Raw genomic sequence first — 15,536 nt, 5'->3', positions numbered from 1 at the left:
TGGAATTTTAGGTTCTTAACTTTTTTTCTGAAAAGTTAAATACAGAATCTTTGGTGGTGCAGACTCAGTGGGCTGAAGGGCCTCTTTGCTGTATGATCTATTTATCTATTTCCTCATTTAATCATTAAAGCATTGGATTGTTAATTAAGATGGTTGTGATCTTTGCAAAACAACATATATTTTGAAATCATAGAATTGAATGACTGAAGACCAAATCTATGAAATATATTATGCGTCACAGAATGATGAGGCACACATTGTAACCCACAGCCTGACATGCAGTGAATTGCATGGAATGCTGGGTCTCTTACAGCTTTCAGGACTTTGTTCTAGAATTCTGTGACCCTTTATCCAAGCGATTAATGATTTCCCTCCTGAATGGCCTGCTTCAAATATTAAAATTACAGATATTTTCCATTCAACCATAGATGTTCTTACACGCCTCTGGAGCAGCTAGGGCTTTGAACCCTGGCATTCTGGCTCAAAGGTAGTGATGCTACCACTGCAACACAAGAACCTTATCCATATAAAATTTTCCAGTCGACTCTGTTCAGAAATACTATTCATACTTCTGGAGTAGATGGGGCTTGAAACAAAGCAAAGTTTGCTTTGTGCTTTTGTATGATATGCTTCTTTTCACTTGTGTAGATTGAAAGATGTACAGTCGACTGATGAGTTGAGAGATGTCTATAATCATTTCCTACTGTATTATGGTCGTGATATTCCAAAAATGCAAAATGCATCAAAGCCAAGGAAAAAGAAATACAAAAAAAACCTGCAGGGTGGAGAAGATGAAGAGGAAGGTTAGTATATCACCACTTCGACAGAAAACTTCCTTGTTGTAGAAGATTAAATCATTTTCTTGAAGCTTTGCCACATGGAACAGCATTTGATGTGGATTTTCCTACTTGCAGACCTACACAAAATTATATTTCAGGCCTAGATTTATCCCAGAATGTTGAAGGATGTAAGTATGAGGATAATGGATGCATTGGTGTTACCTTTGACAATTCTAAAGATTGTGGGAAGGTGCATTCTTACTCAACTACAGCAAATGTAATCCCACTATTTGAGAAGAGTGGAAGAGGGAAAGTGGAGAACTACCTGTTAGCTTGATGTCCATAGCAGGGAAAACATTAGAATCTATTTTAAAGGATATAATGAACACTTAGAACAAAAATGGCAGCATTGAGCATTGTCATCATGGATCTATGAAAGGGAAATCATATTTGGGCAACTTGTTGGAGGTTTATTCAAGATGCTAATTTTAGCATTGCCAAAAAGGAACCAGTGGTGTGTGTTTGAACTTTCAGAAGACTTTTGATGAGGTTCCATACAGGTTAGTAAATAAAATCCAAGTGCATGGGATTGCAGGGAATACGCTCCTTTGGCTTGAGAATTGATGAATAGGCAGAAAACCGAGTAAGAATAAACAGATCACACTCAGGTTGTTGGCTGTTACAAATAGAGTACCATCAGGATCTGTGGTAGGTTCGCAATTGCTTACAATCTATGTAAATAAATTAGATGTGTGGACTAATTGAAATACTTGCACAAAATGGACAAGAAAGTAACATTTGAAGACAGTGCAGAAAAGTTCAACAGGTCTTGACCGAGGTCAGTGAATGGTCTAGGACTTGGTAAATCAAATATCCTGTGATTAAGTGAGAAGTTGTTCACTAAAGCTAGCATACAGGTCCAGCAAGCAAGCAAATGAAAAGACAAATGGTATATTGGCATTCATGTCAAGAGGATTTGTGTACAGAAGTAATAATGTCTTGCTGCACTTGTATAGAACCTTGGTGAGATTTCAGCTGGGGTAAGTGTACAATTTTGGTCTCCGTATCGATGGAATGAGATACTTAGTATGGTGGGAGTACAAAAGAGATTCAGCAAATCAATTCTTGGGATTGCAGGTTTGCTTTAGGAGATTGAGAATACTGAGTCAGTATTCTCCAGAGTTTGTGAAGAGCTGATCTCATTGAAATGTGCAAAATTCTTAGTGCGTGACAAGGTGGTTAGAAATAGAAGACTCCCCTGATTGGTGACTCTTGGACCAGAGAAGATAATCTCAGAAAAGGGACAGGCCTTCTTCATTCAGTAAGGTGAACCTTTGGAATTTTGTATCCCTCTGAAGCTCAATCATTGAGCAGATTCAAGGCAGAAATCAGTAGGCTTCTGCAGAGTAATGACGTCAAGGAGCATGGTGATAGTGTGGCAAAGTGGCATTGAGGAGATAATTAACCCTAGAATGGGTGGTGGGCAAGCTTGATGGACTGAATGGCCTCCTGTTGCTATGTAAAGTATTACTTTAGTTTAACAATAATTATGAATATTAAAAATCTTTAAGGAGATCTTAGTCAGTTGAGGTCAAGGCTAGAGCTAAATATTTCTTCCAGGGATAAATGATTTGCATTAGTGTTGTCATCCTTTCTACTCTGGGATACTAATGATAGTGTAAAAATAAAGTGAAATTCCAAAGTACAGTACCACATTCTAATATGGCAGATTAGACTACTTTCCACTTCCCCATTATGAATTCAAGCAGGCATTTGAGATTAAATATGTTCTAGGTTTCAAGGAGCTTAGTAATAATTTTCCATTTCCCTGGAAGTTTCCTTGACACACTCCTATTTGTGATCTTGCATAGTAACACACTGGCTTTCACTGTCTTATGAAAACATAAAGGGAACAAAACTGTGATAGAAGTAATTTGTGATTGGTGATATCCTTCTGCCTTGTATGCAGATGGTTCATCATCATCTTGATGGTGGCAGTCAACACTGTTAAACATTGCTTAGGGAGACTCAGGAGCCCATCTCTGACATGCAAGCCTCTGGCACTTTCTGCAGAGGAAGGTAGTGGATGAGTGGGTATACAATTCTATGGGCTTGGTTTTCTCTCAGCCTTCTTCACAGTTGACTAAGTTCTTTGTTTTTGTATGCTTGTTCTGTTAGTTTATTTTAAAAATCCTATTTCCTGTTGTATTCCTGAATGAGCACCTAGATTCATGATTCCATATAACTGAGAAAAGGGCCACTCAACCTGAAACGTTAGCTCTTCTCTCCACAGATGCTGCCAGACCTGCTGAGCTTTTCCAGCAATTTCTGTTTTTGTTTCATATTATTAGACTGTTTGTTTATTCCTTGCTTATATATTTCAACTGTTGTATAACATTCTCAACCCTAAAAACCTTACTTTCTGTACCAGAACAAATTGATTATCTTAAATGTTACGTTACTGCCTTTCTAAGATGAAATTGGATGCAGTGACAGAGATATGGGTTTTCGATAAGCCATAGAAAACTATATTAGCTGGTATGAATTTTCTATGAAGTCCCAATTGGCTAAGTCCAATGGTAAAGAGTAGTCAAGATGTAGGGATATGTACCATGTATCAATGATGATGTGCTGCTATCTTTTTATTCTGTTTACAGTAACTTGAGTATTTGTGAGAGTTGTCATATTTTTGCACTTGATTCACTATCAATTTATCATACTTTTTCCAGGAGAGAGGGATGAAGAGGTTGAAGATGACGAGCATCATGGGCCAGAACTTAAGCAGGCTTCTCGCAGAGACATGTATACCATCTGCCAGACAGCTGGTCTAGGTAAAGAATCTGAATGTGTTTGCTTCATGTCTGTAACAAAACCTAATTTTAAGCCAAGGATTGCTTTTAATAACAAATCAAACTACATTTTTAACTTTCCACACTATCTGTGGGCAACCTTTGGTTAGAAAATAAGACAGCTTTTAAATGTAATCTTATTGTGTACATTAAATTATTGCCTCAATATTCCACACAATTAACTTAGTTTTAATCAAACCTAAGTGACTTCAGACTATAAGGCAAAGTGGAGAACAATTTTTTTCCTTTGTGGGGTAGGGACATGTTAATGGAAAAGAGAAAAACTGATTATGACGTCAAAATGAAAATTGTCTTTTGGAACAGTTCTCAAGAAGAGTCATCAGACTCAATTTTAACTTTGTTTCTCTTTCCACAGATGCTCCCAGAATTGCTGAGTTTCTCCACATTCTGCTTTTATTTTAGATCTCCATCATCCAAAGATGTGCAGGTTAGGTGATTTGGCCATGCTAAATTGCCCATAGTGTTCAGGGATGTGCAGGTTGATGTATTAGTCTGGGTAAATGCAGAGTAGTAGGGGAATGTGTCTGAGTGGGTTTCTGTTCCGAGGGTCGGTGTGAACTTGTTGAGCCGAAGAGCCTGTTTCCACACTATGGCGATTCTCTGATTTTCTTTTTAACTCGGTTACAGAATGTGCGCATCACTAGCTCGGCTCCCATTTATTACCTACCTCTGATTACCCAGAGGGTAGTTAAGGGTCAGTTACATTGCTGTGGATCTGGAGTCACATTAGTAAACCAGCTGGGTTTTTCCAACAAAGGTAGAAGACCGAGGGTGGTGGTGGAGAGTTGTTTTTCAGACTGGAAGCCTGTGACCAGTGGAGTGCCACAAGGGTTGGTGCTGGGTCCACTATTTTTCATCATTTATATAAATGATTTGGATGTGTGCGTAAGGCATATAGTTAATAAGTTTGAAGATGACACCAAAATTGAAGATGTAGTAGACAGTAAAGAAGATTACCTCAGATTACAATGGGATCTTGATCAGATGGAATAATGGGCTGAAAAGTGGCAGGTGGAGTTTAATTCCAGTAAATGCGAGGTGCTACATTTTGGGAAAGCATATCTTAGCAGGCTTTATACACTTAATGGTAAGGTCCTAGGGAGTGTTGCTGAACAAAGAGACCTTGGAGTGCAGGTACATAGTTCCTTGAAAGTGGAGTCACAGGTAGATAGGATAGTGAAGAAGGCGTTTGGTATGCTTTCCTTTATTGGTCAGAGTATTGAGTACAGGAGTTGGGAGGTCATGTTGCGCTGCACAGCACATTAGTTAGGCCACTGTTGGAATATTGCATGCAGTTCTGGTCTCCTTCCTATCGGAAAGATGTTGTGAAACTTGAAAAAGTTCAGAACAGATTTACAAGGATGTTGCCTGGATTGGAGGATCTGAGTGATAGGGAAAGGTTGAATAGGCTGGGGCTATTTTCCCTGGAGCATCAGGGGGCTGAGGGGTTACATTATAGAGGTTTATAATATCATGAGGGGCATGGATAGGATAAATAGACAAAATCTTTTCCCTGAGGTGGGAGAGTCCAGAACTAGAGGGCATAGGTTTAGGGTGAGAGGGGGAAGATATGAGGGACCTAAGGCTCAACTTTTTCACACAGAGGGTGGTGTATGTATGGTACAATTGGCTGGTACAATTGCAACATTTAAAAGGCATCTGGATGGGTACATGAATAGGAAGGGTTTGAAGGGATATGGGCCAGGTGGGATTAGGTTGGATTGGGATATCTGGTTGGCGTGGACAAGTTGGACCGAAGGGTCTGTTTCCGCGCTGTATATCTCTGACTCCAAGTGGCAGCAGTTTAATGGTCATCATTTGATCCTTGATTCTTGATCTTTATTGAATTCAAGTTCCACCATCTGCCATGGTCTGATTCAAACCCAGATGCCCAGAACATTGCCTGTGTCTCTAGGTAGTCTCGTGACAACACCTCTAGGCCATCACCTCACCAAGTATTTTGCTAATATTATATTTATGTTCTGGCTGGTCCTGCATTGGCACTGCCAGCATTGTTGAGGCTTTTGCTTGATATTTGTCAATCCCTTTATATCAGTGAAATATATATGATCTACGTTCATAAAGCTTGATTTGTGCAAAAGTTAATTGTGGATGTTTTAAATTTTAGATATAATTTATAGATGGGGGTTAAATGTGACAATAAATTGTGCTTCATTCTTTGTTCTGTCAGCAGTCCACTTTTAGAAGTTAAGTTGGTTGCAGAATAGAGAGCTTTACATTAGCTTATGAGTTTGCTATAAATCCACAGTACAAAGTCAGTACCTTTTTTTTTCTTGCCATCCCACCTTTGGATGCATTGCACCAAAGTTCACTATAGTTATACATTTGAATAGCAGTCGGTATTAATAAGATTGCAGACATGAGTGAAAAATTCGGAGAAAACAAAATTGTTAGATATTTAAAGTAAACCCATGTGGTTAAATTCTGCCTTTTCAAACACTTACTGACTGCATCTGCACTTTACCCATTTCCTCCACCCACTTTCATAATGGAAGCTGCCAATGTAACTACAAAAGCCCTCTGGTGACTTCTTCCATCAGCATGTCGGGGTATAGTTGCAGAATGAAACATTAACAATAATGGCACCTCTCTGTGATCAATAATAAATATTCCTTTGTCCTTTTTGGTGTGTTTGCAGCCTTTAATACATTTGACCACCAATCCTACTCCAGTGCTTCTCCACCATTGTCAAGCTGGGTGTCAGGCACATCCCGGTTACCTTTTCACCTCGCCAGAGTCGTTTACAGTAGTTCTTCTTTAGGTCCTACACTGTATCCTCTAATGGCCCAAAACATCTTTCACTATATTTCTCAAATCCACGTTGCCACTGAGCAAAATGATTCAGAAAGAAAAAAAACCTCCTAATAAATATGGAAGCAATATTTTGTCTTCATTCTCTGCCACAGACTACATTCCTCTTCATATCAGTAATCTGAGGCTGTAGACATTTTGAAACAGAGGTCTTATATTTGATCCTAAAACAAGTTTTGCACCAAGAATGCTTATGATCTCATTTGTAACATTGCCTGACTCTGCTCCTACTTCGACCACTGCTGAATCTCTCATTTATGCATTTGTTACCTTCAAATGACAATTCAAACGCACCCCTGGCCAAACTCACATCTTCCATCTTCCATAAAGTTAATGTCATTAAAAATTCTGCTGTCCATGTACCAACTAATTACTTAACTTGAAACCAATGCTTGATGTTTTAAAAAATTCTTGTCTTTTCTACACATTCCTTTGTGGTCTTTCCCACCCTATTTCTGTAAACTGCACTACAATACTTCGTTATCTGCTCTGCCCATGATTGACCTCTTGCGCATCTCCAGTTTTAATTGCTTCACTATTGGAGGCCATACTGTCAGATGTAATGACGGAATTCCATTCCTAAATCTTATCAACTCTTTACCTCTCTTTCATCCTTTGTGATGCCCCTCAAAGCTCACTGTTTGACCAAATCTCTTGCCATGTGCCTTAATATCTTAGAGTCTGATTTGTTTGATGTTGCTGCCATCAATATTTCTTTAAGTAATAAAATGCTAAAAGATACCCTATAAACATTTTTGTTATCAAACTGGACATGTGATAGAAACAGGGTGGAATGGTGTGACATTCAAGTGGAGAGAGAATTGCATCTACAAATCTTGGCCCAGTTGTTACTGGTTTCTATTTACCTAAAGACAGTATTTGATATCACTCCTTTGAAACATCATAAAATCAATTATGCTAAATTATATCACAAGACAAATGATTATGGCAAAAAACATAGAGCGCAAGAATAATAAATGCATTTGCTGACATTAATCACATGTTTTCTAGATGGTCTTGCAAAGAAATTTGGTCTGACCCCTGAACAGTTTGGTGAGAACCTGAGAGACAGTTACCAGCGACACGAAACTGAACAGTTTCCCGCTGAACCACTGGAACTTGCAAAAGATTATGTCTGCAGGTTAGAAATAAAACTGACAATGCATACAACTTTTAGAATGTAGTTGACCTCACAACATTTATTAGACTTGCATTATGTTTAACACTTCAATCTATGTCAGCTGCCTTTTTGAGTTTAACATACTATTTCAAAACCTGCATGAGAAAAATTAATGTTTGCACCAAACTGAAACCCTAAACATTTAAACTTATACAAAAATGAAGTTAGCCACCTGCATCAATCTGATAATCTTTATGCATCTTTCAGTCAATTTCCAACACCTGAGGCTGTACTGGAAGGTTCTCGATACATGGTGGCCATGCAGATTGCCCGAGAACCATTGGTCAAGCAAGTTGTAAGACAGACCTTCCAAGAGAGAGCCAAGATTAATATTAATCCCACAAAAAAAGGCAAAAAGGTAACATGTGAAACCTCAACATGCATGTATATCTTAGAAGTCGAGAAAGGGGAAAAACAGTGGTTTTCTTTGGTTCTCATTTCTAGCATGTCAAATTGAGGAAGCTAATGCAATTAGCAAATGTTTATTGTGACTTTGCCAACATAATTGGGTAAACTCATGGCTGACATACACCAGAGGCCTTGAAGCAACTATATCAGGTTATCGTGCATTGAAGCAGCATTAGCCTGAAGTATAAGCAAGAACAACTAGTTTATTTCGAGAGATAAAACAATGCATTAAATCTAATTTGGAATCTCTGTTGGAAGTAGAAAATAAATTAACCTCTTCACCACATGTAGTTGACTTATAAATTATATAATTTCTCCAACATCCTTTCCAATTCTGAGGAGATGTCTTTATTTTTGGCATTGGGCAGCTAACACCCCTTCAAGACCATCATTCTCAGCTGCAGTGAACAGCACCTATTCCCCTAACTACAGTTTTAACATTGTCTTCTTCAGCCTCAGACTCAGTCAGAGGGTGTGTGCCGGAAGAAGACGACTGAAAATTGAGTTTAAGGAAATCTCTGTTTGCTATGAAGTTAAAGTAGCAGTGAGTTTAGTTTGTGGTTTGCTTAAGTGTCTCCAGGAGAGAGAGCAGCAGAGTGAAAGCCCAGAAATTAGACGGAAGAAAATAAAATAGCCACCGTGCTAGCTTGAACAAGAAACCTTGGTGTGGAAATAGTGATAATCCTTGACTGAAAGCTTTGGTGTTTGTCAGAATATTGCTGGCATAAAGGAAATAATGTGAATTTGAATCCTTCTATGATGTCTGTATTGAATTCTTTCGACCTATTTTGTCTCATTTAATATCGTTCACATTTTTCTTAATATTACACTGCTAAATTCCTGCAAATGTCTTCAGTGATTGGCCTTCCTTTAAAAAAGAATGCGAGGGTCGACCAAGCCAGGTTTTACTTTTGAGGTCTGACTTGTTCAGTATTACCATTGGCTAGAATCTTAACAAGGGGGACAGTAAAAATGTTATTCCTTTGTAAATTTTGAAGAGTAATATGACAGAACCCAGTAGAGTAGAGGTTAGTATTTCAAATAAATTAGGCAAATAGGATGAAGACTAAGAGAACAATTTTCTCCTTTTTATATTCCCACTAAATGTATCTACAGCAGAAATTCTATAAATGAAATTTACGATAATGTTTTGTCATTGCAGGATATTGATGAAGCCCACTTTGCCTATTCATTCAAATATATAAAGAACAAGCCAGTCAAGGAATTGAGAGATGATCAGTTCCTCAAAATGTGCCTTGCTGAAGATGATGGCTTACTAACAATTGACATCTGTATTGATATGAAAGGCGTTGAGGGGTGAGTTATCACAACAGCAAATTTAAAGTTCACATGGTATATAATATGAAGCAGTTAGAATAATATTTATAAATACATAGGTATTTGTAACATAAAATATTTCTGAAGCTTACTGCTGCTGATGAATGCACTCTGCACTTACTTTTGACTGAGTTGTCTACATGCAACTAAAGGTTTGATTGATGATATCATTTTGTGATGGATATTCTTGTGGATAACAGAATTTTCTCCTCTTTCTCCCCTTCCTCAAAATTCTGTGGCATAAAATAATCAACAGGGTTACAGAAATGGATGACCAAAATCATCTTTAGGGTCACACTTGGTTCTGTACTATTTAAACAGTATTTGTCTTCAGCCTGTCAGACAGGAGTTCACAGAATCTGAGGGTCAAAACTTCCACTGATCAACCTGGTCAAAAGGCTGATGGGAACAGAATAAATGGGGAGGAGAAACATTGTTAATGTAATAAAAATTGAAGGTAAACCATTTAAGTTAATGATTGAATGGATGTTTAAGGGAAATGCTGTTTAATTTCTTTTTGCACAGTTGTGTTGAAATGTTATCTATAAGAATACTTATTGTGGGCAATGGAACACTGCAGTGAAGACGGAAGTGCTGTAACGTGTGTAATTTCATTAAGTTTTATTCTCAGTGCAATTGCAGAGTGGATTAGGTCGTGATGAAACCCTGAAAGGTAATGGGATGATGCCAGGATGAATTAAATCCATTTTGGCAAGGTACCTGACAAACCTGACTATGTCAATTACAATGTCAATGGATTCCTGAAGAAGGGCTTATGCCTGAAACGTCGATTCTCCTTTTCCTTGGATGCTGCCTGACCTGCGCTTTTCCAGCAACACATTTTCAGCTATGTCAATTACATATCAGTTATTGTTTGTTATGGCTGGGAATTCTGCACTACAAAGCTTATCTTCTGATTCCCCAAAGCCTGTCTACCACATATAAGGCATTAGTCAAGAGTATGATGGAAAAAACAAGTGCTCAAGAGTGCAGCTTCAGTGATATTCTGCTTGATTACATTCCATCCACCATTTTAAATATTCATTCCATCTACCACAAGAATACGGTAGTAGCATTGTGAACCATCCATAAGATGCACAGCAGCAATTCACAAACGTTCTTCAGGACTTTCAAAACTCCATCACCTTTACGATCAGGAAGGACAAGGACATAAAATATAAGAATGCCATCACCTGTAGGTTACCCTCCAAGTTACATGTCAACCTAACTGCGGTTAAAAAGGTGGCTCATTACCATATTCTGAAGAGTATTTGTGATGGACAACAAATGCTAGCCTTGCCAGTGTGTTCACATCCACTGAATGGATCAGTATAAAAATTAGTTCCTATCTGGAGTTTTAGTAAAGTTAAAGGTTTTAGTAAACCATTCTGGGAACATTCTGTGGGTCTCTGTTTATCTTCCAAAAATAATGAGTATGAATGTATGAGTATTAATCTGCTCCAGTTTGCCATTATTGTTGAAGCTTAATTAGAAAAAGTGTTCTGTGCATTTTTGGTATACAGGGATATCGTATCCAATAATGTGTTTGTGTTATGGCTATATCTCTCATTTTTTAGTTATGGGAATGACCAGACTTATTTTGATGAAATCAAGCAATTTTATTACCGTGATGAATTCAGCCATCAAGTTCAAGAGTGGAACAGACAGCGCAGCATGGCAATTGAACGTGCACTAAACCAGTTCCTCTACCCACAGATGGGTAAAGAACTGAAAAATAAGTTGCTAATTGAGGCAAGGGACTATCTTTGCAAGGTATGTGAGAAAAATTATAGTTTCTGTTCTTGGCAATGACCCTTTCAGGATAGGATCATTGTCTGTAATTAAGATATGTAGTGGCTTCTGTTTCCACTAAATCGTCTACACTACTAAAACTCTAAAATGTCTGGCTTTAAATCTATCTTGGTGTTCATTGCTGCTGACATGATGTGTTTTCAAAGTAGTGAAATACCTCGTTTGTCAACTTTTTCAATGTCCTGCACTTAGAGTGCTATTAATTTGAGGGTTAATTTGATACTGCCTACAGTAGTACCATTACAAAAATAAACTGTGTGAATTAGAATGTGACATTATAACTGTATGTCAGTCTGATGGGATATTAAATGAGGATCAGAGTGGTTAAACACAAATGAAGCTTTAAAACCACATGTGGTTTAGGATAAGGGATCTGAATGATTCAAAAATCCAAAACGGTTCCAAATTTGAATTTAAATCAGGCTGATTAAGTCAATGATTCTACAAGCTTGACCACAATCACCAGGCCTTTAAATGCACCTCAGAGCTACCCACATTACAGTATAGATTATGAATAAATTTTCAGTTTCACCAGATGCATAAAAAGGAGTGGAGTGGAAAATGAATGATTTGCTGCAGATATTTTACTCGATGCTGTTTTTACATTTATAAAAATGAGCGCACACAGCATTTCCAAAAGAGAATCTTTCATGAAAAAATGTTATCGTTTGAATGCCAACTAGGTTTAATTAGTTAACCAACTTATAGTATTGTGAAGACCTGAGTGTATTTTTGTCTTCTTTGTATAAACATTACTTTTAATACTAACTTGCTGTTATCGTTTTAATAGTGTTGTAGCCGTAAACTTTACAACTGGCTGAAAGTTGCACCATATCGACCTGACCAGCAGAATGAAGAAGATGATGACGACTTCATGGAAGAAAATCAGGGTAAAGGAGTTCGAGTGCTTGGTTTGGCATTTTCAGGAGAAAGGTATGTGTGCATGGAAACATGTATTTTCTGTACAACTTGTTAAAGTGAGTATTTATACTGAGAGATCCATGGAAAGCACCATTTGTGTTTTTATGGAAGAGCACTTGGAGTTAGACATGGTAAACTTTTAAACGAAGGTGTTACCCAGTTTTATGGATGTGGTGCTTACAAGAATCGAGTGAACTAATGTTCTTGTGATACAACCTTGTGTTTCAACCCAATTCCACACTTAGTTCACATTTTACTGCTAATTCCTGTAATATTATTCAATATTTTCCTATGGACCAGGACTGAACCTCGCCATACATTTCAAGAAAGTAGTCCAGACCCTTACTTTGCTTGTTGTTTTAAGCAAGTGTCATGCAGATATTCCAGAAGGATACAGCTGGTCAAACCACCTAGTTTTAAACAAAACAATTTATTTACAAGATTACCAAATGAAACACAAACAAAAGAGAACGGAATACAGAATAACTTAACCTATCTGAAAACCCAACTGATTATCCCAACTTAATGATGCTGTTCTCAATACTTGCAACAATCCCCATAAACACCCCTTGGCACAAAAGATAAAATCAAACACAGGGTGTTATAGGAGAAAGAGAGAGAGAGACAGAGAGAGAGAGAGGGTTAGCATGGACCTGCTTCTCTTAGGTCCAGCAGCTTCACAACTGCCTGACAGCTTTCAGTGAATAGCCAAAACCAAATCAAACCCATGAAAAACTGAGCTGGGAGAATTGGCCACTCCCCTTTCATTGTAGAAGTGTTTTTTTTAACCTTGAAAGCCTTTCTCCTGAGGCAGTATCTGTTATCTTAAGTCAAATTGGCCCTAAAATTCATCCAAACTCAGACTTGTCGGAACTTGTCTTTACAACATTCTGGGGGAAAAAAAACCAAGGGCAACATAACCTTGTTAAGGGAGCATCATCACAATTTCAGTCTGGTATACACACACACACACACACACACACACACACACACACATTCATAAACTGCAGTAAATGCAGCACGTTACCAACACAAGTGTAACATTTTTAAATAGAGTCTGCTACATTTGTATCTTTCAAATTATTTATTTTTTGGTAAGGAATGGAGGCTGCTAAAAGATTTTATGTTTATTGAATCATAAAACTATTATTATGCTGAGTAAATTTGCATTTTGAGAGAAGGGTTCCTGTGAAATATAAAATGTATCTCATCATTATTATTTGCATATACTATGCTAAGAAGTAGCACATCTGTTTGAATAACTATTGCTTTTTAAAAGTAATTTGAGTTGAGAAACTTTGCATCATCCAAATCATAGCTGCTCACATGCTGCTTTACTTGTCAGCTTCAATGAAGAAATGGCCAGTCAAATACATAATATTTGGTAGCTGTGCTACCTAATTGATGTTTTAACATTTATTTCTAAAATCTAGAGACGCAGCTATTTTTTTGTGAACATCCACCTTGAGCACACATGTACTCTGTCATGACCTGAAGTCAGAGGAGTGACTGAAGGAAGTAACGCTGCTAGAAAATGTCTAGTCTAAATAACCAAATTGAGGGAGAATGACCAGGAGTCAGAGGAAGGCATGGCGTGCAACAGGTGCAGCTGCAGGCCCATACCTGTGCATGACCCCATGGGTCCAGATCGGGATCCCCGTCAATGCTGACCGTGAGATGTCACTGACAGCTGGAGAGGGTCAGCACATCCGATGGAGAAAGCAGTTGCTCCCACAGCTGGGTAACTTGATGGACAAATCCGTGCATGCAGAGCGGCCATATTACTTTATCCATCAATCTGTTTAATCAAAGCTGTCATGTGCTTACAGCTCATGAAGGCCAAACGGTGAAAGATTAAATTACAAGTGTTCCAGACACTTTGGCCTCTCCAACCCCCCCCCCCCCCCCCTTGCCATGAATTCCTTTCCTTAAACAGCGAGCATCATTCGCATTATGATCAACCTCCCAACCCACCCCACAATACATGAAGAGTTTGAATACTTATTTGGTCAGAACTTTTACCAAATAACAGTAGTGTCCCAACTCAGGCTAGAGCTTTGGGTTCAAGTCCCATCTGTCCTTGAGGTGTGCCATAACGTGCCTGAAGAGATTGGATTTTTAAAAAAATATTTTAATAATTTAAAGTCTTTGTGATGGAGTTGTAGTGGGTCAGAGGTTCTGGTTCAAATCCCACCTGCCCCAAAGGTGTATCGTAATGTGCTCAAACTGATTTATATTCAAAAATATAGTTTTTAATTAATGAGTTTAATCTACTTATGAGTTCAGAATAGGCTGCTTATGTGTGAGAATACAGTTGAAACCATGTATAATCTGAAATTCCTGTGCTTCTTGGTACTCTAATGAATCCTCAGTTCAACAAGTTGCAGGCGTAATGGAGCAAAGGAAGCTGTTTTAAGAATATTGCTTATTATCATTTTATGTAATGTTCCCTCTTTTGCTAGGGATACACCAGTTTTCTGTTCTCTTGTTAATGGAGAGGGTGAAGTGACAGATTTCCTTCGTCTGCCTTATTTTTTGAAGCGAAGGAATGCATGGCGAGAGGAAGAGAGAGAGAAAAAGGTAAGAAATTCACTTTTGGAATATTTCCTTGTCAGTTCTTCATGTATGTTGACACAGACTGAAAAAGTAGCATGCTGTTGTTGGAGTAGCATTGATTGTAATTTTCCTACATGATTTAGAGAAAGGAATTATATCCAAATTTGCAGAAACCAAGTTGGGAACATTAAAGCGCAGTTTAGTGTCTTGGTGTCTTGTCTGGCCTTCCAAGCCTCATTCTTGTGCAAGATCCAGTAAGCTTTTACTTGTAGCTTGTCCCTTTCAAAGACTGTGGGCACTACTGACAAAATTACAACATTTAAAAGTATCTGGATGGGTAGGTGAATAAGAAGAGTTTCAAGAGATATAGGCCGATTGCTAGCAAACGGGACGAGATTAATTTAGGCTATCTGGTCGGCATGGTCGAGATGGACCGAAGGATCTGTTTTCATGCTGTTACAACACTTTGATACTATTAGCAAATGATGAATAAAAATGCATATCAGCTTACAAAGGCCTTGGCCAGTTTGATCAGTGGACAGAAAATGGACAGGTTCAACTTCATACATTGGATCAAAGGTAATGCGATTGGGCTGAGGCAAGGTTGATGTGAAATATGTACTAAATAATGGCATGGGATCTTGAGAGTGTTAATGGTTTGGGATCGCTGAAACCATGGACACAATGAATTTAGGTCTACTTGAAATGAATTGCAAGAGTATAATCATAGAATCCCTGCAGTGTGGAAACAGGCCATTTGACCCAACAAGTCCGCACCAACCGTCAGAAGACTAATCCATCCAGACCCATTTCTCTACATTTACTCTGACCTAATCTCCA

At 38.2% G+C, this 15,536-nt stretch overlaps 1 protein-coding gene across 3 annotated transcripts in view; it reads left to right on the top strand.

The window, feature by feature from the left end:
• The window catches only part of supt6h (SPT6 homolog, histone chaperone and transcription elongation factor), a 73,848-nt gene that overhangs the window by 35,276 nt on the left and 23,036 nt on the right, over positions 1-15,536 (top strand). For all 3 annotated transcript variants that reach the window (XM_043718486.2, XM_043718485.2, XM_087977368.1), the window contains exons 12-19: positions 649-803; positions 3,509-3,610; positions 7,493-7,622; positions 7,869-8,019; positions 9,232-9,386; positions 10,985-11,180; positions 12,010-12,152; positions 14,603-14,720. In XM_043718486.2, the coding sequence (XP_043574421.2) occupies positions 649-803; positions 3,509-3,610; positions 7,493-7,622; positions 7,869-8,019; positions 9,232-9,386; positions 10,985-11,180; positions 12,010-12,152; positions 14,603-14,720 (1,150 nt within the window). The remainder of the gene's footprint in view (positions 1-648; positions 804-3,508; positions 3,611-7,492; positions 7,623-7,868; positions 8,020-9,231; positions 9,387-10,984; positions 11,181-12,009; positions 12,153-14,602; positions 14,721-15,536) is intronic.

Source organism: Chiloscyllium plagiosum, unplaced genomic scaffold (genome assembly GCF_037043375.1).
Source record: "Chiloscyllium plagiosum isolate Xiang-an unplaced genomic scaffold, Cpla_swu_hap1 HiC_scaffold_31, whole genome shotgun sequence".
In the NCBI taxonomy this organism is placed as follows: domain Eukaryota; kingdom Metazoa; phylum Chordata; class Chondrichthyes; order Orectolobiformes; family Hemiscylliidae; genus Chiloscyllium; species Chiloscyllium plagiosum.
This window is presented reverse-complemented; position numbering and strand designations above follow the sequence as displayed.